The sequence below is a fragment of the Trichoplusia ni genome, chromosome 17 (genome assembly GCF_003590095.1).
Source record: "Trichoplusia ni isolate ovarian cell line Hi5 chromosome 17, tn1, whole genome shotgun sequence".
Taxonomy (NCBI): domain Eukaryota; kingdom Metazoa; phylum Arthropoda; class Insecta; order Lepidoptera; family Noctuidae; genus Trichoplusia; species Trichoplusia ni.
Window position 1 is genome coordinate 2,342,172 of NC_039494.1, and position 23,101 is coordinate 2,365,272.

The 23,101-nt window shown below is 35.4% G+C and overlaps 3 protein-coding genes across 4 annotated transcripts; 2 read left to right on the forward strand and 1 right to left on the reverse strand.

Moving 5' to 3' along the window:
• The first annotated feature begins 299 nt into the window (after nucleotides 1-299).
• Nucleotides 300-13,520, forward strand: LOC113502531. The gene is made up of 9 exons (XM_026884139.1): nucleotides 300-448; nucleotides 6,443-6,550; nucleotides 6,640-7,550; nucleotides 7,633-7,757; nucleotides 7,837-7,944; nucleotides 8,188-8,357; nucleotides 8,853-9,002; nucleotides 9,631-9,715; nucleotides 9,924-13,520. The coding sequence occupies exons 1-9, from the start codon at nucleotides 389-391 to the stop codon at nucleotides 10,031-10,033; spliced, it is 1,827 nt and encodes a 608-aa protein (XP_026739940.1). The 5' UTR covers nucleotides 300-388; the 3' UTR covers nucleotides 10,034-13,520.
• Nucleotides 13,521-14,081: 561 nt separating this feature from the next.
• Nucleotides 14,082-16,559, forward strand: LOC113502532 (protein misato). Its single transcript, XM_026884140.1, has 3 exons — nucleotides 14,082-14,572; nucleotides 14,799-14,926; nucleotides 15,008-16,559. The coding sequence occupies exons 1-3, from the start codon at nucleotides 14,230-14,232 to the stop codon at nucleotides 16,166-16,168; spliced, it is 1,632 nt and encodes a 543-aa protein (XP_026739941.1). The 5' UTR covers nucleotides 14,082-14,229; the 3' UTR covers nucleotides 16,169-16,559.
• Nucleotides 16,560-17,188: 629 nt separating this feature from the next.
• Nucleotides 17,189-22,755, reverse strand: LOC113502526 (calcium homeostasis endoplasmic reticulum protein-like). Of its 2 annotated transcripts, XM_026884133.1 has the most exons (14): nucleotides 22,497-22,755; nucleotides 22,243-22,413; nucleotides 21,854-22,143; nucleotides 21,431-21,593; nucleotides 21,114-21,261; nucleotides 20,626-20,702; nucleotides 20,250-20,448; nucleotides 19,617-20,178; nucleotides 19,403-19,536; nucleotides 19,134-19,301; nucleotides 18,783-18,913; nucleotides 18,076-18,205; nucleotides 17,687-17,856; nucleotides 17,189-17,396 (listed from the first exon to the last, which is right to left on the reverse strand). In XM_026884133.1, the coding sequence occupies exons 1-14, from the start codon at nucleotides 22,519-22,521 to the stop codon at nucleotides 17,293-17,295; spliced, it is 2,472 nt and encodes an 823-aa protein (XP_026739934.1). In that variant the 5' UTR covers nucleotides 22,522-22,755; the 3' UTR covers nucleotides 17,189-17,292. The 2 variants fall into 2 exon arrangements, with proteins under 2 accessions (XP_026739934.1, XP_026739935.1); XM_026884134.1 differs by lacking the exon at nucleotides 22,497-22,755 and having other exon boundaries at nucleotides 21,854-22,054; nucleotides 22,243-22,335.
• Between the last annotated feature and the right edge of the window lie 346 nt (nucleotides 22,756-23,101).

Genomic DNA, 23,101 nt, shown 5'->3' on the forward strand with positions numbered 1-23,101 from the left:
ATCATGCCGGTGTAAACAAACCGCCATGTTGTTGTGAATGGACGAGCCATGTAATCGGTAAGTATTATTAAAATTATCTATTCAAGCACACTATGAACAAAAATACGAATTTAAAAATTAAAATAGATTTTTTGCGATCTACTGAAATTATTATAAGACGATTTCTTAAATTTGCTTCATAAACAGTATCCCAATTGTGCTATGACGTCAACTCACGTTTAGCACTCCTCCAATGGGATCGTTTTGCATTTAGTCACGTGGTCTGTATCGGCCAATAGAATCGAAGACCATTCTTTGTGTACCTTTTCACAGAATAGTAAAACAGATTGTGGTTTTTATATGGAGTGAGTGGTGTATATCTGTCAATCTAATGACGTTAAAAACGTAAATGTGTGAAATTCAGGATTATTCGGTCGAGCTTAAGGATATTTATAGCAATAAATATTCGGTAAGTCATGTTTTGAGTCTCTATCACATGTATTATTCTTTTTAGTACGAAAAACAAGAATTTGTATTGGGAAAGTCCAACGAGTTAACATGTCCCGCTCTTTTTAATGTCATTTATTAATTTTGTTGTCATTACGTACGTAGTGGAATCATTAAAGGACAATTCTGAATGTTTACCGAATTATTGAGTGCATTGTTGCGTATTCTTTTAGTCTTATGGTTTGTTACATACCACTATCAAAGTGGCGGGAAATCGTTCCGGCTCTTTCTCTCAACAGGGTTTATTACCTCCTAACTAAAACCAAATACCTACATTCATAATTGATTAGGTAATATCTGAAAACAAACCGTTACTAGATTGCTATCTCGTCATCAAATATCTAGAATATCAGTCGTAATCATTGAAGATTATTTTAGTTTCCACATCATATTAGCTAAACAAATATAAATAACGGACATTTATTATTTTATATTCCGTCTCTTTTTCTCTCAAGTCTACGCCCTCTGCTGTGATAAGGATGGCATGTAGATTATTATTATTTTGTTCACATGTACGTATTTATTGTAAATTATGAACTTAAACGTTATGATATGATAAGCCTCGTACATTATATTAAATTTCCTAATCATGGATGTAGTATAGTAGTGCTATTTAAAGTAATTGACGTAATTTGGAAAGGCATTAGGTATGTAGTGTAAAAACGGCGGCAATTAATAGTCAATGAAGTTACAAACGAGCTTACGGCGGGCGGTTGTAAAATGTAGTCGGTGTACTATACGTATAGTATATAGTTCTTAGTTATATTCTTTCCCCATTGGGAGTATTGGGACTTCAGGGTTGTCTCGTGAAGTCGTGATAGATATTTTGTGGATGACTTTCAATTTTTCATAAGCCGGTATTAAAAAATTAAAACTGTATTTTTGAGACTAAACTACCTTCCCTTTTGATACACAAAATGTAGGTTTTATGAATATATTAGACAGTAGTTTGAATTAGATAATTAGGATAATTAAAAGGTACGTGTTTTAATTAATATCTGCAATATCAATATCATAGGTTTCCTACTATAAAAAGTCACATCAGATTTATAGGTTCTTTAAACTTATAGCTGAATCTATCATGCTATGATAGAGCTTAAATACATAGTTATTTTTTAATTATTTTGATAATTATTTACGTCAAAAATGCTGCTTAACCTTACACTTATTACGTCAATAAATCAACTCAGAACCATAATACCTATGATCTTTTATTGTATAATGTGTATAGCGTACAGAAATCCACGAACCGATTTGTTCCCACGGCCGGTTTTGAGCGGGCGAGAATTTCAAAACGTTGAACAATGAGTGCAACGTGCTCTGGTAGTTGTGAATGCACTATATCGGTGTGGCATTGCATTGTGTGCATGTGTGCGTGCCGTAGTGCACTCGGCGAGACGGGCCGGGTGGTGACGTTTGACTGCAACCTATGATCAATATACTGAGTTTATCAATTCAGCATATACGTCGTATGGACTCGTATGTAAACAAAAATACACAACAACTTTTCATAGATGCTAATAATATTTAAATAACTCTTTTGTTAATTCCGTCATTTTAACGGCAGGTGTGCTGCCATAGTGTTGTACAGACCTACAAGAGTTTATTATGCATTATTTTGTATAATTATCATGTACCTACCTATATACGTCTATTTCTTAATATGAATCTTAATTTATTTTGTTTAAGTAGATACGTGCTACTAGGAAAGGTAAATTGTTGACTAGAAACAAAAACGGAAGTTTAATATTAATTAAACTTACGTACGGATAAGTTTTATTTTTGTTCTATTAATAACTGGTATTGTGGTGTACGTATCTATTAAATTCAATCCGAAGAAGAAAACGGCAGTTTTACACGATCAGTTAAAAATACTCCCCAAGTTTTCGCGGAACTCTTAGAAAAAATTAAACTAAGTAGGTAATAGGTACCTAGCTAGACTCCTATTCATAGATCGTTGAGTCAGTAATTTACAGTGAGAGCGTTGACCTCTCCAACATCTGTTTTTCTACTGCTTCAACGTACAAACTTAAACAATTTTCATGACACGTAAAATTTGTATTGAAATGAATTGCACGATTATTTATCGCTATTATTTCATTTGGTAATTATAATCAATAAGTAATAGAAATATGATTTCAAAACGTGGAAAAAAAAACTTCATTTAGTAAGTGTATATTTTTTATCACATTTATTTTCATATAATTTAAAATGAGCACCTCATACTTATTTACCTATTAGTTCAGTCTAGACTACAGCTACACACAAGCTATACCTTCCTAACTACTAAAAGTTTGTTGGAATATTTCAGTTTCCCTTCCTACGTTCGAAAAGGGGGAACTTGGAGAAAGCTGAGGCAAGGGGAGAAACTCGCGCATGCGATCAATACGGGACCCCACCCTTGTATAACAACGTATACCTAAGTAGAGACTGCGCGCGCAAATCAATCCCGTTGCAATTTTTCGCGCCAAATACCTGTCTTGTCAAGTACTTAAATTTCTATTTTTCTCTCTGCGTAAATAAAATTACGTACATATTTGTGTAAAGAGAGCCAAACCACCAATATGTGTAACCAAATAATTGTAATTGAATTTCATTAGTTATCTTTTGTAGTTTTTTCCAAAACAGTTGGGTAAAATTTTCCTTAGACGTTGAATTTTCGCATCTCGTACACGAGCGACGGCCATCGGCGCAAGAGCCGACCACGATGAGTTCAAGGCGAGCGCGCGCGGTCAGGTTCGAGGACACGGCGGCGCGGCGGCGGCGGCGGCGGGCCCCTCGCGGCGCCTCCACATCTCCCCACTATAATACCCACCAGCACCTCACTGCTGAAATAATGTTAGATTTTGAAAATCCATCTAGGACAACTCCAACGCGCGTCTACTCTCACATCCTCGTCTAAAAAAGTTCATGCCCTTATACGTGACTTAAAACTTTATACGTTTCGCTACAAATCGTTCTATTGTGGACATTGTGGTACAACCGAAATGAGCACGAATACTTTTGATTTACTAACTTGTTGAAGTACTTTATAAGAAAGGACTCAATAGGTACTATACGAGTACACAAGTAAGATACCTACCTCATGTAAAAACGTTTTATTAAACTTGCTTGTCCATAAAGCACGTTGAGATATGAACTTGAGGATTATTAAATTCAGAGTTCATGGTCTTAAAAATCACGAAGTTACTATAAAAGTTTAAATTTTTTGTAATAATTTAAATCCATTGAGGTTTAATGAGTAGTGTTTGTAAAACTTTCATATTTTGTTTTTTTTTTCATCTACCAGTATTTATCTACTTACCTCTCAATGCAAAGGGGACGCGGCGCGGCGGCAATGTCATTAGGGGTTGATTCACCCCTCTGTCGATCCTTTATTGCTATCTCTTTCACCCACCCCACTCGTAACCATCTCTTTCCTACGTGCTGTGTAAGGTGTGTCCAATTTTCGATCCCGTTATCCCTCTTTCGGCGGGAAAAGTTAATACGTTGAGAATACCGTGAGTCCTAGAGTATTTATAATTCAAAACCAAGAACCTATTTCATTCAGAAATTTTAGGTTAAATTAAATTTTAATAATTAAGTATTTATGTACTAATGCTAAAATATATTTCTTATACGTAAAACGACCATTTTCATTACAAAACCTTTCGAATTTTAAATACACAAACCAAGCCTAAGTATGAATGACTTGTTTATTTTGTTGATATGAGTTGTATGTAGGTATTTATTGTTATCAGTCACTGCACTCGCTCGCGTGTATTTCGTAAATAGATTATTATAATTATACATATTTTATAACATAATTACAAACGTTGCTTTGCTTTAAATTTTTAAATTATTTTTAAGGAATTTCAGGTGCAAAAACGACAATAAACAACAAATAAAAGTAAATCGGTTTCCCACCTCTCTACACCCTTAGGGCTATATTTCACTGGGACACCATGGCGGCGCAACCAGTTGCGCCACCGTGGTGTCCGTAAGCTACCAAACTAGACACCATACAGACACCAGAGTCGCCACACTACACTGAAGACAGAGTCAAAATGGACGTTGAAGAGACAGCACTACTGCTGTATGTACGTAGGAAAAGAGCGTTAAAGAGAAAAAAGAAACAATGGTGGGTTCATCCTTATTTAGCCGATCGCTGTAAGAAAGGACAATTCGTTAACATATACGACGATCTAAGAAGATATCCGGATAAGTTTTTTGGCTATGTGAGGATGTCCTTGAGGTCCTTTGATGAGTTGTGTGAACATGATTTGTTGAAGCAATACACAATATTAAGAAAATCAACCGTGGCGGCGCAACCAGTAACATTCTGTGCACGCGTCCGAGTTGGTCGCGCCGCCAAATTGGTTGCGCAACCAAACGGACACCAGGTGAGTAACTCTCTATAGAGCTGTATACATTTTGTTGGTAGCGGCGACTGGTTGCGCCGCCATGGTGTCCCGGTGAAGTATAGCCCTTAGTCTCTCTGAATGGAGTGGCCTCCTGATACTATAGCACAATGGTTGTGATGGGAGCCCATTTTTGAATCGGCGCCATATAACCTGCCAATTTCATTTAATTTTCATGTGTCGAAAGGCAGGCGGTTATTCCATAGTTCGTTTATATTTAAAACAATTATAATAATAGCCAAAATTTTAAAGAGCAGACTGGCCTCTGGTAGACTCGCCTCACATCTTTGACAAAAGTTCTAAATAAAATCTCTGAGGCTAGGTCTCTATCCTATGTATGTGGTATCCCGTGGTTTGAAAAATAAAAACACGAGAATAAACATCCGACTCATTTCAAATATTACGTCCTATTTTCATGCCTACCAATTAACTAGAGGATTGACCATCTCACACAATCTTGAAATAAAAAACTTAGTATGTAGTAAACCCATTCACTTTTAAGGATTTACTTATCACATCCTTTTGAGCTCCAAGAATTTCAGAGTTCACTATCTTATCGAGATTAAGTCATTAAAATGAAGTGAAGCGGATAATGAATACAAAAAAATAGTTATTGTGGGTAAGCAAGTTTTAAATCAAAGGATGGCTCGCTATGGAAATGGAAACATCTGTAAAACGTTAAAGTACTACACTCAAGACTATAAATGTACACCTAGTATCAAATTCGTTAAACCTCGATTAAAATCAGTTCATATTCGTTTTAGATAAAGCAGTAAGACTTGTTCTATCAAGGACTTCGGTTAGAGTAAGCCTTTGCAGTTAAAGTATTTACTACATTCACTAACTTAACGAGAATAATATGTATGCATGTATATACCATAAAAGCTATTAAGCAACGTCTTTATCATAATTTCATTCATACTCCTAATATGTAAGTAAATTTGAGTGTAGGTTACTATTACACGCTTCATGTAAATATACGATTTAATGGATCACGGACATCACACGGCATACCAGAACGAGTTTATTTATAGAGACGAGTAAAAGCGTGTACAAAAAACATCGTCCCGAATGTTGGAAGCCTTCTGAGTGGTTCCGTTCGTTAGTCAGTATTTTTTATACGCGTCAAATGCTCGAACCCTCGTCCAACCGATCGTGGGTTGGTGTAGGTCTTCATAAAAAAAGGACAGCATGGTAGGTATAAAAATGTTTTGTTCGGTCACCTTATGTTATAAATCAGGCAGACTATCTTAAATTCAAGGTACAGAATAACAGGTACACTATATGAATTTTCAAATATAAAACTAAACCCACACCTTAAATATTTTTCAATGAGAGTAAACAAGGCGGTTGTATTCAGCCGCTGTTAGGGTAGCACATACTTTAAAACAAAAACAGGTTTTGCTGTACTATGTAGTGGTTTCATTGTACCGCTCCCCTCCCGTCCGACTGTCTCGGCTCAGTAGATTCAAACTGTTCTCTGTTAATATAATGGCGGGAAAATTACGAAACCTAAAATTGAGATGATAGCTTATGTTAAAAGTATTTTGTTACAGTGGTTCGCAGACATGGATTTATATATCACCGATTCACTCCAGGACATGCTGGACATGGATATTAAAAATGAAATCGCAACAGACCTCAGCAGTATGACCGATTTCACTGTTAGTACATTTCAATATTGTGTATCATAGTCTGCATTTATGATCAACCTATTTGTATGAAATTAATCAATTACGTTTTTTATTTACAGGACACCCTAGGATCACACTTTTCGGAGTTACCTCCTTTACTAGACATGGATACTGATAACTCTTCAACGTGGCTCAACAATAGTTCTAGCTTTGTCCATAATCTAGATTTATATGGGTCGGAGGCGAATGCAGTGATGGTTAATCCAAATTCTGTCATGCCCTCTTCATTTATCGAAACCCCAGTAAAAAGTATAGTAAAAGAAGAGGCTTCGAATGTGTTACTGACGTCTGCTGCTGCAAATGACGATTTAAGTAATAGTATATCACTTCCAAGTCCCAAAGAAGAAAAAAGTCATTTAACATTCTCTCCAAGTGCTATAAAAGTCTCAAAAGTTCAAGAATCCAATGAAGGAAAATTAAAAAAAAGTTCAGACCTAGAAGAAGCCACACAAATGGTGATTTATGTTAGGAAAAATGAAAAGCATGTTGTTAAGGATCTATTAAAAGATTTGGATAAGTCGAAAGTATCAAGTATATCGACTCCCACGACGGTCAGAATAAAAAGTCAATCAGAACTAATAAAGGTGAACAACAAAAGCTGTTCTATCTTAAATACAAGCCAAAAAGTTGCACACTCATTAGGAACTAAAACAATTATATCTGGTAATATACACATACTAGACCCGCAACAAATCAATACTTCTAGAACAATTTTAGCTAATGGAAATAAAAGCCAGGCAACAATATTAATTGATAATTCTTTAAACAACAATAGGCAAATAATTAAAACTTCTGTTAGTGGAGCATTTACTGTTGACACTAGCCAAGCTAAGTACGTGAATACAGTTAGCAAAAATAGTGGCGGAGAGTTTCCTAAACCGGCTTACTCTTACTCTTGTCTAATTGCTATGGCGCTAAAAAACTCAAGGACGGGTAGCCTACCTGTTTCAGAGATTTATAATTTTATGTGGTAAGTTTAATACAGTCGAATGTTATCGTTATATTTTGCTAAAAACTAACCGTATTAATTTAAGTTTATTTCTTATTTGCAGTCAACATTTCCCTTATTTTAAAACTGCGCCAAATGGTTGGAAAAACTCCGTTAGGCATAACCTTAGTTTAAACAAATGTTTTGAAAAGATTGAAAAGCCATCAACAAACGGAAGTCAAAGAAAAGGTAATACGAATATAAATTAATTTTACATGAATCGCAGTAATAAATATAAGACAATTAAACGAATAATCATTGTTTTCAGGTTGTTTGTGGGCTATGAATCCATCAAAAGTAGGCAAAATGGACGAGGAAGTTCAAAAATGGTCACGGAAAGATCCACAAGCTATCAAAAAAGCAATGGTGTATCCAGGTGAAAATAAACTTTCATTTGTATTATTCGTAAATACTTCAATACAATCAATTATATGTAACTATTCGCGATCGAGTTGAATCGAGACAATCGTCGTCGTATGAAACATACGTCGTACATAGGATATGAATCCAAAATAAATAATTAAAGCTACTTAGCACTTGTCATGCTTCAGTAAGACCGATAGTATATATAAGCCATACTTTTAAAGCTAGGCATACTGATAATTTTTATTATTTGCAGAGAACTTAGAGGCTTTAGAACGTGGAGAGATGAAATACAGCGGGCTGGGTGGAGAGAACGACGTCGATGATGACGCGGATGTTGATCCTGACACAGAACTCGATGCGGACGTCGAAATAGATCCAGAGGTCAAGGAGGAAGTTGAAGAAGAAGAGGCTATTATAGAACAGGTGAGTTCTTACAATTAATATTGAATATTGCATTGTATGATTTAATCTATGTAGTAAGTTTTGGTCACTGTAGATGTCAGGTATCGCGACAAAAAGTAGCCTCTGTCCTTGCTTGAGGTTCGAGCTGTATCCCTACCAAATATGATTACAATAGATGGTTCATCTGTGGAACATCACATACGATAAGAATTACTTTCACATTAAATAATAATCCTATAAGATCAAGCGGGGAATAACGATGGACTGGACGCCTTTAATAAGGAGTGACAACCCAATTAGCTCAAGATCAAAGGAAAGCAGGTCTTTGCCCTGCATTGGAATTGTTTGAGTTTATAATCTCTTCAAAGAATTTTAATTTTTGAGTATTGTTTTAAAGCAATACTCAAACATTACAATATAAGGCTTATAAATAAGTTATTTCTCAATCTTCGAAACTTTGAAACATAATTGAATTGGGCACGAAATAATGCTTATGTAACATATTGTCTTTAACAGGAGGTGTCTGATCAGGAGTTGGAAGTTGAAGAGGTAGTTGAAGGCACTGGCATGGTTGGTGGAACATACAGGTTGCTGGCCACAGGACCGTCATCACTTACCTCCTACATTACTGACGTGGAATCTGGCGAAGAAGTCAGCGATATTGAAGTAAGAACTCTCATTCATATGAATAAAACTTAGCTATTTAGCTCCCCAGTTACGCAATGACGGCTCCTAAATCAAATCGAAATCGTTTATTGCAATCCATAATGTACAATTACAGTGGTAAAGATAAAATAAAATTTAGAAACAATTATGGACCCTGTTGGGCACAGTAAAGTTTAAGTAATGGAAAAGAGGAAGAGCTCTTTATGAATTTCTAAATATTTCCACTTATTTAATCTTTGTATTCTATTCTTCTATTCATTGTTAATATATTTTTAAACTTTTCATATTATATTATCAATCATTTATTTCACTAATTCTAACTATTCAACCTCGAAATACTCACATTATGGGATATTACGTTATATAGTTTTATATCTCTTTTTTTGTGAAAAAAACACACTAAGGAATGTAATCCTTGTATCGCGGGGGGGTTTACAAACATACAACTCACATGCACTAAGACACCCAGACTCAGAACAAGCATTCGTGGATCACACAAATGCTTGTCCTACGCGGGGATCGAACTCGCGACACGTCGCGCACAGTGGGTTTGGCGTGGTGACCTCAACCACTCTGCTATCCGTGCAGTCATCTATAAATGTACTAACGATTTTTTTTCTCTTTTCAGATCCTAGATCAATCATATGAAGAAATTGATATTGATGTTACAAAGCCTGTGAAATTGGATTTGTCTATGACAGAAAACTATACAAGTAAGTTAAACTTCAATTATATACATAAAAAAACAATTGGTAATTTCACGTGTTTCCCTGTAATAACAAAGATCAATAGTAGCAAAGTTTATGTTTTGCTTTAGTTACAGTAACTAAAAAAAGGTTCGATTAGTACGATTAATTTGAACACGAACATATTATGTATAGCAATAGCAGATTTGAAAACAGTTTACTTGTTGTTTTACAGTACATCCTACAAAACGAGCAAAAACAAGTTTCATCTACCAGCCCGTGACGACTCAGACACACACTAGTAGAAGAAAAACGCCACTTGTCAACCGGGTTGCATTAATATAAGCAAAATTCCTAAACAACTTAAAGACTTGTATTCGTAGAAAATTGTGATCATAATGTTATGGGGTCAACGATAGTACATAGCGTAGTCTCTCCAGTGATTGTTCCATTATTAGGTAACTTAGATTACGTTAAAATAATTCGAATTGTAATAATTAGCTGTGAATGTGTCGAGTGCTCAGTGTGTTTATATTGTATCAAATTCGATCGTGATAGTCTGTACCAGATAAGTGTATTTACATTTTTTTTTTACAAAAAATCTGAACACTTGTTACATATCTTACACTGTAAAATAATTTTATTTGTTAAGGAGAAATCGATACGATAAAGCGCCTTGGTTTCGACGAATGTTATTTTACGTTTCGTCACATAATACAATTTGTAAAGAGGTATCTACGCCAACAAGAGTAAAAAGTACAGATATATCGGTGTTCAAATTAAAAAAGTTGGAAGGTGTGGTAGTAAAGATGTTTAGTAAGTAAATGACGAAGCTGTAAGTACGAGAAACTTCATACAAACGAATTAACTTATAATGTTTGTGAAGGAATTAATAGCATTAATTCAGAAATGGTTTTTTTTTGTTATTTGATGGTTAATTCGTTTTTATGGACTGTAAGTACAAACGCTACGAAGAAGATGAATGTAAATGATGTCTCAATTTAGCAGAAAACGCTATAGCGGGTATGTGAAGTTCCCACCGCGGATGTATGTAAATATTGTCTGTTACTTATATTTTCGTTTACATATTATTTGTTCTAAGAGGCAGCTTTTCAAAGAATCATAATATCAGGAAATATGCTGCCCAACTAAAGCGAAAAATCGAATTGCAAGACATTCTGAAAACAGGCTCAAGTCTTAAATGTAACGTATGGTAGGATAGCGTAGGTACGTTAAATTTATGTCTTGCTGCTATGTATTGTTTGGTATGTGAAAAAGTCAGCGGAATGTTTTGTAGTTATCTTAGTTTTCGCCAACGACAATTCGCTACACATATGTTTTACATTTTAAGTTAACTTTACGTTGTACCTGTTATAAATAACCCTGTGTCTACATGTATGTTATGTGTGCAGCAAGGTATGCGTTATACCTTTATCATTATTTTATGTTGCAATAATATTACCGTTTAGTTGTGCAATTTCAGTGGATAATACAAGGTATCATATTTATAATAATTCAGATCCTGCGAAGTTGATAAATAAACCTAAATGTTTGGTAGAAAAATTATGTAAATTTATAATTTGTAACGAATTTTTTATGTTCCCTTAGCTGAAGTTTTAAAATTTATTTAAAAGTAAACGTTAAATTACAGTCGACGGAACATGAATAACAAGGAACGCGAAGTACTATAAATAATGTATTATTATGAGATACGAAGATGGGTGAATTAGATTGCGTCTTTGTCGTATTGGTTGTGTTAGAGGATCTCTCGAATGTACTAAATCGGATGGTGAGTTTAGATTAAGATTTAGATATTCATTAGTTGTAGGTTTGGAAGCCGTCATATTAAAACGAAAAATCCATCATCCGTTGTGAACTACGTGAATCAATTGATTAGCATCTAATAGAAACAAACTGATATACTTACAGACAGACCTGACAAGTTAAATTTATTACTAATGCTTTACAAGTAATAGATTAACACAATTATCGCCCAACATACGTTTAGATTAGATGATTCTGTGATATGAAGAAATACAACATTGACTAAAATAATATTGTGCGCGACATATTTTACTAAGCAGATACTAAAATGTGTGGAATTTAAATTTACGCATATTTTTATTATTCGCGAAAGTTAGCATAAGTAGAAAAGTACTAAAACAATAGAAACTCGATGTCGGAAACGTATTCAAACAAATGGGCCCAAATAGTGGCAGCCCCTTCATAAAATGCATGTTTGTGGTCTACGTATAAGCCTAACATGCATTTTCCGCTAATTTAACTTTCAATCACTAGTTTTAGTGTAGTATTCTATTGTACGTACTAGTTCCGTTTTTTGAAATATTTGTGGTTACTTATTTTTCGGATTCAGGTATCATCATACATCTTAGTAAAGCGATAATCTAAATCTTATACCTAAATAGTGCCCGCTAAGTCTTCCATTGGCTTGCTACTAAGGGTTGCCACTATTTGATTGAATCTGAGTTCCAGCGGTATATATTGTTAATCACATCAGAAAACTAGTAAATAAGAAATGGTTGGTTTCGTATAGTACACATGTCAACCTTGTTAAGTAACAACCTATCTTGAGAGCGCCCTGAAATTAGTGCAGGTGGAAGCGCTACAGCAGCACCGCTTCCGATATATAGTGGTGCCACTACAGTGCTTCTAGAAGTCGTATGGAGACCACTATTTGGCGCGGCTAGTTCTCTGCAGTTTCGCCACTATTTCTTGTAACATGTCCTCCTGTCACTAATTGTATAATGCTGCTAATAATTACGTGCCAGCCGATGTCAATGAAGTTATCAAAAATAGTTGGTTTATAAGTCTTTCAAACCACTAGTTTTTAATATACCTAGTTAAATGTGTATTACAGTCTTATGAAACAAAAACACCATAAAAGTAACCTCAATCTAAGCAACTACTTTAGGTGCTCTATGTATACTTAGATGCAATTTTGTAGATATTCGGAAATGATAGCGAGTAGTATTACAGCTGTAATTTGATATCGTAATAGAATGCGTAAAGTATGTATGTTATATACAAAAACAATCGTGTTTGTTTATATGTATTGTATGCGTAGATGCTATTTTTCCCAGTTATTTGTATTAATTAACATACTGTTTGTAGGTAAATGTTATTATTCCTTAAAAGCTGTAGAGGAGTTGAAAATATATCATCACTTCTACGGATACGTTAAACAGAATCTACACCAAAAATGTTTAAATTTTAATAAAGTAAAAATGATGATATATTTTTCAAAAGCAGCACGTAACGATTATCGTCAATGCAGACAAAGTTGAAAGTATAAGACCTGATGTACAAATTATCAAAATTCAAAGTTCAGTTGGCTTAAGCTGTAACACAATTCGGCTGTTTTTCGAATAACTTTAATAAATAATACTTAAACGATATGAACTCTGTGCTTTGAGAATACTTAATAGTTTTCATTGAAGTCCGCATCAACCATTTTGGATATAAAATAATCATTATTAATACTTTAATAACCATTTCTATTATTCTACCAGTAATGATCAATAAATAATAATAATTATATACTAAAGCATCGGATTTAATCAATACATGCACAATATAAGTCCTTCAATAATAATAGATTTTCTCACTAGCCGATTGTTAGATGTAATTTTGTACAATAAAATAGTTAATGTATTTTTCCACTGCCAGTATTGCAACATCCAATTAATAAGCATTTAGAATAAGCATAGCTGTTAGTTTAGTTATTAGCATCTTATTCCTAAGAAAACTTAGTTGAAGTGAACGATTTTTAATAACATTTTTGTAATAAAATTCAATGAGTACCTACCTAAGATCAACTTGTTTTATTTCTTTATTCAATTCATGGGGGACGAAACCGAGCATTTGCTTGTAATGCGATAAATTTTTCACTGAATGAAAATAACGTAACAACGATGAACCAAGGGGCCCCGCTCCCTTTGTTGCCTCGGGGCCTGTAAAATTATGGGCCTGTTATTCATACATCTCTAGCAGTCCTTACAAGTAGTCAGAACCTTCAAAGTCTGACAACCAGTCTAACCAAGGGGTATCGTGTTGCCCAGGTAACTGGGATGAGGAGGTCAGATAGGCAGTCGCTCATTGTAAAACTCTGGTACTTAGCTGAATCCGGTTAGACTGAAAGCCAACCCCAACGAAGTTGGGAAAAGGCCAGGCGGATGATTACCCGCTATTTGGTATACTTTTTTAGTCCCAGGTTTTGCGTAAATGCAAGTGAAATCATTTAAAAAAATATTGGATAAATTAAAACTACTTTCTTTACCGCTTCTACAGTCTCCATTCCAGTATTATAAGTTTTTAGTTTTGTAATCTGTGGTCCGCCCTCCTTACGAGATAGGTAACCTAAAAATTTTGTTTATTGTCAGGTTGTCACTTAGTAACTGACAGTTAATAAAACCTTGTTTTCGGAGGCAAGCTCAAAGTTTTACGGAATTATATTTCTGTTTGTTTTACTGTACTTATTGACAAATGTTTCACTAAAGAAACGAAGTAAAAACTGTTTTATAATGTCTACTCGTGAAATACTTACTTTTCAATTTGGTCATTACGCGAATTATGTCGGTGCACACTTTTGGAACTTGCAAGAATTAAGTTTTGATTATACTGGAACTGTTAAGACAGAGGTGAATCACGACATTTTATATCGAGAAGGTCAAACTACGAAAGGTGAAGTCACTTACACTCCTCGGCTTTTAATAGCCGACTTAAAAGGTTCTTTAAAAACTTTGCCCGAGAGTGGCGGTTTACCTTATGAGTCAGAAGGACAAGGATTTTCTTGGGATGCTGTTGAAAAAGTAGAAGAGCCAACACCGCCAAAAAATGAATTCTTATCAGACATTGATACTGAAGGTAGTTAATTTTTTATTGCTCATAGTGTATACTTGCCTGGTACAATAGTTTGTTATCAGCTATTATATCTAGGTATATATGAATATTTAAAGGATAATAGTAATTAAAAATTATACTGTCAAGTTGCAGACCTTTCCCTTCTATATGCCATAAAATCAAAGCTTTAATAGGAACACACTGCTGTAAAGTCACAGCATGCAAATTTTATTGATTTATCATGTTGTAGGTCCAAGTCATCAAGAAAAGCAATACAATCTTGAACAAGATGTCAAAACCTGGACTGACTACTTATATCCCAGGCTCCACCCAAGATCGGTGAATATTGTCAGAGACTATGTTCATGATGACACTACTGTAAGTTCTAAATAATGTATTGTAATAATTAATCTTTACTTTTTCTTAGAAGAGTACTATTAAAAGACTTTTCTTTTTCAGGAATGCTTTGATATTCTGCACAAAGGCAAAACATTATGGAAACAAGATTATGGCGAAACTTTTACTGACAATATTCGAAAATATGTAGAAGAATGTGACAGTATGCAAGGATTCCAAATTAATTTCGATTGTACAGATGGCTTTGCAGGCCTTGCTCTCAGCTGTGTTGAGTATCTTGCAGATGAATACTCAAAGTCTATTCTAGCCTACCCAATTATTCCCTCATATTTCCCTGATAATAATCCAACCTCACAAGAGGATAGAGACAAATCTAATCTAAAAGATTCTATAAGGTTGGTGAATACTGCACTGTCAATACAAGAACTATCAGAACATGCAACCCTATTTGTGCCTATCTGCACTGGTGATAAAGGCTGGAGAAAACCAGGAAGTCCTAGAAAGTTTGACTACCTGAATTATAATCCTGAACTGTATTATCATAGTTCAGCATTATTAGCATCTGCTATGGACACATTGAGTCAAAAATATAGACATAAGAGCAATATCTACACTATGTCAGATATCTGTGCTGATTTAACTGGATATGGTAGAAAAATGGCTGCTGCTTCACTAGGAATGCCACTACCAATAAATGAAAGAGAATATTTAATAGATTTTTTGAACAACACAACCAAACCAATTTATACATGTATTACTCCTAGTTGTAAGATAGCAACAGACAAAATATTCCAACTGATTACTGTTAGAGGAGTGCCAGAAAATTATTTAAAGGCACCCATGAAAGAGGCCAAACAACAAATGAATATCCCAGCTTACAGGTGCACTAATGTCAAGGAAATGTTTGAATTGTACTTCCAGGCCAACAATTTCCTTTCAGCAACTAATCTAACAATATGCGAAAAACCTTTAGAAGTAAAAACTCCTTTTCCAAAGTTCTTTGCACCTGAACTCAATAAATATGGATTTGTTGGAAGTGAGGGTGATCCAGTCAAAGTAGAGAGCTGTCCTGTCGTCGCAGGATATCATAATGGTAACTTCATATCAGACATGTTAGAGAAGTTACACAGAGAAGTTAGCAGAATAAAGTTTGCAAAACTGCACAAATTTAAGCAAGAAGGATTCGAGTCTTCAGAGTATAGTGATAGTTTAGATAGGCTTGCTGAATTCAAAGATAATTATGAAGATGACTTCGAGCTCTGAGTAGTTATAAATTCACAGAAGTTTTATTCAAATGAACTGCTTTAAAACAACTAATCAGCTTTAATAAAACTGTTGTTTATTATATTTGCTAAATATACCTACTTACAATAATTGTAAAACTAAGGTCCGTATTACAGAAGGCTACTCAAGTCCAGTTTGATCTTAAATCACCTGATCATAGTTTAAATATTGAATGTGCACTTGAGGGTCATTCTTATTTCAGAACATTATTCAAACTCCACTCAGCTGAATCGAGATTCAAATCGCGTCTCAAGCAGAGAATATGTCTTGTCTATGAATCAGACTGTCTTCGTTTACAAATTTATCTTTCCCGAAATTCTGGTTCAAACCGAATTAATAATTATATTGTGATTTAAAGACGATTAAGCTTTTTAACTGTAGGTTTTATTTCGAAAATTTAAATAAATTATTGTTAAATTTATTTAAGTTATTTAAGTTGCGTAACGTTAACGTTTCATAAATATTGTTAAATAAATTATCATAATAATCAAACTATTCAAAAATATCTATTATTTCTATTACAACACAATTATTTGCTTAACTCAAAGGAAAATCTCTGCTCAAGCGCGGCGTCGACCACACTTGAGTAATCACAGATAAAATCTCTACTTGAGTATTAATCTGGAACTGAGTAATGATTTAGAATAAGATCTACACTCAGCTGAACTATGATCACCGAATCTATGCTTGAGGAGCATTCTAAAATGAAATCTCAACTCAAATCTAGTTTTAAACAGAGATTAGGACTTGAGTAGCCTTCTGTAATGTAAGCAAATTCATAGAATCCAGCTGTCATAATATCTGTTACCTTTTTCCACATTTAATAAGGTTGACACTTTATTTTCTTTTGACGACTACCTTGTGGTAATTGAACTATAAAATAAAGAAAAATACTTACAATTCTTATTCTGCCAAAAAATGCATAATTTGTAACATCAATTTTGGTGATGTTAGCTATAAGCACACTTTTGTAAAAAGGCACAAAATTAAACATGTTCGAAAATTTATATATCTTTATTTAAGATGATTTAGATAAAATAAATCATATCCCAACCACGCAACATACATACACATTTACACCTATTCATGAGTCCATCTAGCGATCACGATGATCGCTCTAACGCTCTCTCCTTCATCCTCGTAATAAATGCTGCGCCTTTGTTCTTTCTGAAGTTTTCATAGGGGTCGTTTAGGTTTACACCTACACCTGAAACAATATCATTAAAAAAATAGTTAATAATGACATCTCTGCTGATGGAGGGACAAAATCAAATACATTTCTATGGGAAAGAACGTATGTTATATATTTTAATATCTCGTGTCACAATGTTTGTCTTCAATGTACTCCTAAACCACTTAACCGATTATAATAAAATTCGCACACCATGTGCAGTTTGATCCAACTTGAGAGATAGGATAGTTTAAATCTCAAGGTATAGTCGCAATTTCTTCAAACCACGCGGACGAAGTCTCGGGCGACAGCTAGTATATATATACCTTTATACTGATCTTGTCTGTCCCGAACAATGCCGCCGCTGATCGGCTCGGCAATGCCCTGACCGGAGGCTCCCAAACCGCCGGCGCTCCATCCCATCTTCTGTAAGAGCTGGTGGCCCTTGTTACTCGCGTCAAGTCCTGAAGTAGACGTGCTCGGGTATGCTCCGCCACTGTGTAACAAAGAACATTGTTTTTTCTTATGTAGACAAAGTTTCCACTCGCGACTTCGCTGCCGCCGCCGCCCGCTCCATCTCACGACTAAGCACTCCGTTGAGTCAGAAACTAATTGGGCAATGCCGATAAATATGTGAATGTTACAAGTTTGTCTCGACTAAGGAAAAAATAACTTAGAACATTAACTGTAAAAGGGTAGTGTAAAGAATACCCACAGAAAACTAGGTGGAGTCGGGGATCTCGATCGTTCAACGCGCCGCGACCTCGGTGAGTCCCTGTGCCTGTCCCGTTCCTTCGATCTGCTCCGTGAACGTGACCTTGACTTAGATCGAGATCGCCGACGACCTGTAAATATATTATCGTTTTAAATATTTATTAAGCAAGACAAACATTATGAGACCAATATTTGCAATTGCAAGATAAATAGTCGTAATATATGTCTGTGTCTGGTAATATCAATTACACCTATGTACATTATTATATTATGTCAAAGTTCAAAAAAGATAAGAACGTTCACTTAGAAGGAATTTAAACATAACAAATGAACGTAGGTCATACGCTAACTGAATTTTCGAGTGCGGGCATTGTTGACCCGAGAGATGTGGATGGTTTATATTGATTTTAATAATTTCCGGCTCAGGTTACGCTCAGGTTAATTTTTTTGTTTAACTTATTTTAGTTTAATTCAATGTTCGAGTAACCTTTGTTTTGTATTCACATTATATACTACATATATACCATACCCGTTTTTTACATACGATTATCGTGATTTTATCCGATCCGAATACTTTAACGACATTATCCTGGTTAACCGAGTTTCCACAGCCAATATAACCTAATGACCTATTTAACATTTCAAGTTCACAATCACATTTTTCCTTGAGCTACTATAAAGTGTATCACTTTATGTAACAGTACTCACTCTCGCGGCCCTCCCGTTCCCGTTCTCTTCTCCATGATGTGGATGATGATGACGTAGATTTTCTTCTTGGAGACGGCGACCTTGACCTTGATTTTGCCGGTGAGGGCTTCTCTGGTGTTTTACTCTTTGATCTGAGATAATTCATAAAGTATACTTATTTTAGAAAAGAATAAATGCCGAAAACGCTGATCCTTAATCACAAGTGGAGTTATGTGTTTGCAGAAGGTTGAAAAACATTCTAAATAATGTAAGAATGAATAGTTCGTGCAAAAATATAAGAGTAATAATAAGATGTGTATGTTCGATCAGCAAAACTAGGTATCGGTTCCGAAATTATTGCGGGCAACATACCTGTATCTTCTCCCGGGCGGTGTTGGTTGTTTCTGCAAGTCTTTTGGTATTGGACTAGGAGACTTGGACTTCTCCCGAAAGCCCTGCGCTATCGCTTCTTCTTTCAATTTTCTAGCAGCGTTTTTAGCTTTGTAGTACTCATATAGCCCCAATTTTTCCCAGCCCTCACTGAAAGACAAGCAACATTTCAAAGTCGCACATTAAAAGTTTAGTTTTTGTAAAATTTATACATAGTTGAAAAAACACTAGCTTTATTTGGTAACACGTACTTGTCTCTGGGTCGTTCATGATTTGGTGACGCGTAGAAGGCGTCGACGGCAGCCAACAACCTTTCATTTGGCGGGGCAGGAGGAGGTAGGCGAATTTTCGCTGGATCTAACGGTCTGTATATGTCATCTTCCAACTAAAATAGGACAAATCATAGGTTAAGGCCGAAATAGAGTAGCAACAACAAAAGTCAAATTAGATAAACAGACTACATACCATTATGAGTGGGACCATCAAACCAGCAGGTAGTTCGAAATAGGGAACAGAGGGCATTAATTCTTCATTAATGACTTCATTGAACGGTGGGAATCCAGGTGGGGGTTTACTAAGATCTGGAAGACCATTCTGGAATGCTAACAGTGCTGGAGGTTCGTTCGGTATGAAGCCAGGAGGCGGTTGGGAAAAGTTCACATTCGGAAGATTTGATAAGTCAGGTTCCTCAACAACCTCCTTCTTCTTCTGGCTTGTTATCTGATCAAAGGTCTGACTGTCGTAACTGTTTTCGTTACCACTCAAACTGTTATTAGACGTATAGTTGTCGCCATTTTCGCTGCCATATTGATTATTCTGATTGAAGTTGGGTTCATAGCCACCCATTGGAGGAAAGTTTTGGTCATTAAAGCTGTTGTTTTGAAAATTGTTTTGCATGTTGTTTGGTTGCATAGTATCTTTATTTTGATCATGACTGTTCTGTAATTCTATGGCGTGCTTTTGCATTTCCAATTGTTGTATCTGTTGCATTGAATGTGCAACGAAAGCTTGGTGTTGAGTTTGGTAGCTGTAAACATATTACAATTATGTTAGTCATTATTGTGATACAGTTATACCTTGCACAGGCGTCATACTTACTTTTCGAATGTGGACTTAGTTTGTTGTGTTAAATGTGCAATAGCATTTGAATGCTGAGAAATAAGGTTGTTCTGGTACTCCTGGTAGGAGCTGGTGGGACTCTTCATTTTCTCAATGACCGCAGTTTCGAAATAGTTAGACTTGGATTCCCAGAGACGCAGCAGCTTGTTAAGCTTAGCCTCCTGTTCCTCTGTGACGGCTGAAACAGCAAAATGATTAAACAGTTGTCATATGAGCAGGGCTGACACTAAGCAAGTTACCTGACTGGCACAAACCACAGGCGATGATGTACTAAAAATGCTTTAGATTGAAGATGATAATGCACAATTGAACACGAGAGACCTACATCTTGAGGGCATTATTATAAATATTTTACCTATACTGGTATTGCAAAACATTGGAACCACCACATTTTCCAAATTTTTCTTGAGATCTTCAGCGTTTTTGCGTGCACTGTAATTAGGAATAATAGCATCATAGACACCGGACTAATAATGACACGAAGCAAAGAGATAAATATCTTAATATTACTCTCACATTACATACATCTGTATTGATTTATAATATAGTTAAAAGATAATTACCGTCTCTTTTATATAATTGAGTAGAAAGGTAAAGATTAAGGAAATGTGACACTATATGATTTTTAACAGACTATATCATTTCCAAATCTTGTAGAGAAAATACAAAATTGAAACAATCTAATTAAAATATACTTTAACAAATTTATTTGACAAGAACCCAATAAAATCCCACAGTATCATAAAAGTTTTATTATGTAGGTAAAACAGGTTAGCAACAAATACATAAGAACCCTGATGGCAAATGAACTTATAGGTTAAATAGTCTTGTGTTGGTACTAACCAATGATGTAGAACATCGTTGACAAGGTATATGATGTGAAGTTTCTGAGTGAATGCTGCTCCGGGCTGTGTCACCTTTCTGAGTAGATGCTGTGATATGACTTTGCCGGCGTCGTGTGATGTGGCATGCTGTAAAATCCAGCCCTTGCCTATGGGGAAGAGTATCATATAACATTAATATAAAATAGTCATTAATTCAACATGCCTGCAAACTGATGTTTGATTTCAACGATAAATAAAAAAATCCTAACAATGTTGGTTTTTGATACCAATATGAAGTCTTAGCAGATAACTTATTCTAACTTATTTTAAGTTCACCTGATGATATGCTGTCTTTGGTGCATGTGTCTATGATAGGTTGTAAAATGCTGTCAAGTTCACTGAGGCTGATATGGTTGTCTTCAGCCATCATCTGAATAGTCTCCACTTGAGCCTTGCTCACCAACTCGTTGATCTTAGCTTGCTGTTGTTGGATCAACACCTAAAACATATAATAAGTCAATGAGAGAATCTTACAAGATAATTATTCGAAACTCCAAGCATTTCTAGAGACTGTGCTAGATATGACATACACATAAAAAGCTAAGTAAACGAGAGCCTAAGGATATATTAATGATTCACACTGAAATAAAGATATAAAGAGGAAGTTGCAAGCACAATAAAGGTTTAGTTAGTCAAAACAAAATTAGTGTAAGCTTTTGCATAAATAGTATCAACTTAAAATCTTGGTAGCAGACTAACCGTGTGTTGAGCATTTAGATTATTCTCAGACTGAGTAATTTGCTCTTTGAGCATGTTGATCTGTGCAGTGATGTTGTCGAGGTCATGGTGGGCGTGCTGCGAGGAGCCGGGCGGCGCCGAGTTGGCCGCCAGCCACTGCTGGAGCGCGGGCGCCACCGCCATCGACGCCGCTAGGCCCAGCTGAGCGGGAGTTGCTCCGGCCTGTTGGGGCATTACATATTGCCTGTTCTGTGCCATATAAGCCCCGGCGGGAGCAGGAGCCGGCTGGCCACCGGCCGATTGCTTTAGAACTATAAACAGCGGAGGTTCACTTAATCGGTTATAACAACACGCAATCAGCGATCATTGTAATATACAAAACTCTTCCATCGTTATTCTATTATGCTTACTTGCTTGCTCCGTTGTCACTTTGTACTGGTAGTAGTTGAAGTAGTCTCCGCCGTACAGGAAGCTGAATTTCGGATTGTTTTTTTGCTTGTTCTTCGTCATTTTCTCGAATTCAGGTCCATTTCTTGCGACAAACTGTGCGAGTTTGTCTATTATGTTTCGCAAGTCTTGATCTAAAAATATGAGTAAGATTAAGTTCTACAGGCAAAAACAACACAAATAATTTATAACATACGGTATAATACATAAAACAAACCTTGTGGCGGCTGCGGAAGCTCCATTTTAAATCTAAAATAAGGTTATGTTAGTACCAATCTATATATTCTTTCACGGTAATGTCTCTTATGTATTAACCATTATTCTAAGCATCACGTCACTCAGATATTATTTCGCTTTGGTAATAATATTCTAAGTTACACGTAATAATTCAGCAGTACATGTTACGATTATCGCAAAAATAACATTTCTTTGACGACGATAGGTATAATTTTTCGGCCATTTGTAATTTCAGGGGGAAGGGTCAGGGCCTAGGGGGTGAAGGGGTGAAGTAACGGCATCAGTGTTGGCGACATAAGAACAGAATGGCAAGGGAAAATACGTTTATTCTTGGAAATAAGCGTTCAAAAACAACTGACGAATAGTTTAATTTCTCTTTCAATATTGCAAATTGTGTAACTCCGTTAGTTTATTTGTTTCTAAAAATAATTTATCAAAAAAAAAAAAAAAAAATATTATTTTATTTGACACAAGTAAACATAATCATAAAATCTTACATGGAGACCTCCTTTTAAGTAAGTATTTACCTGTGCTAGGAGGCCTCGCTCTTCCTAATTACATCATAAACATTGTGTATCAAATTAA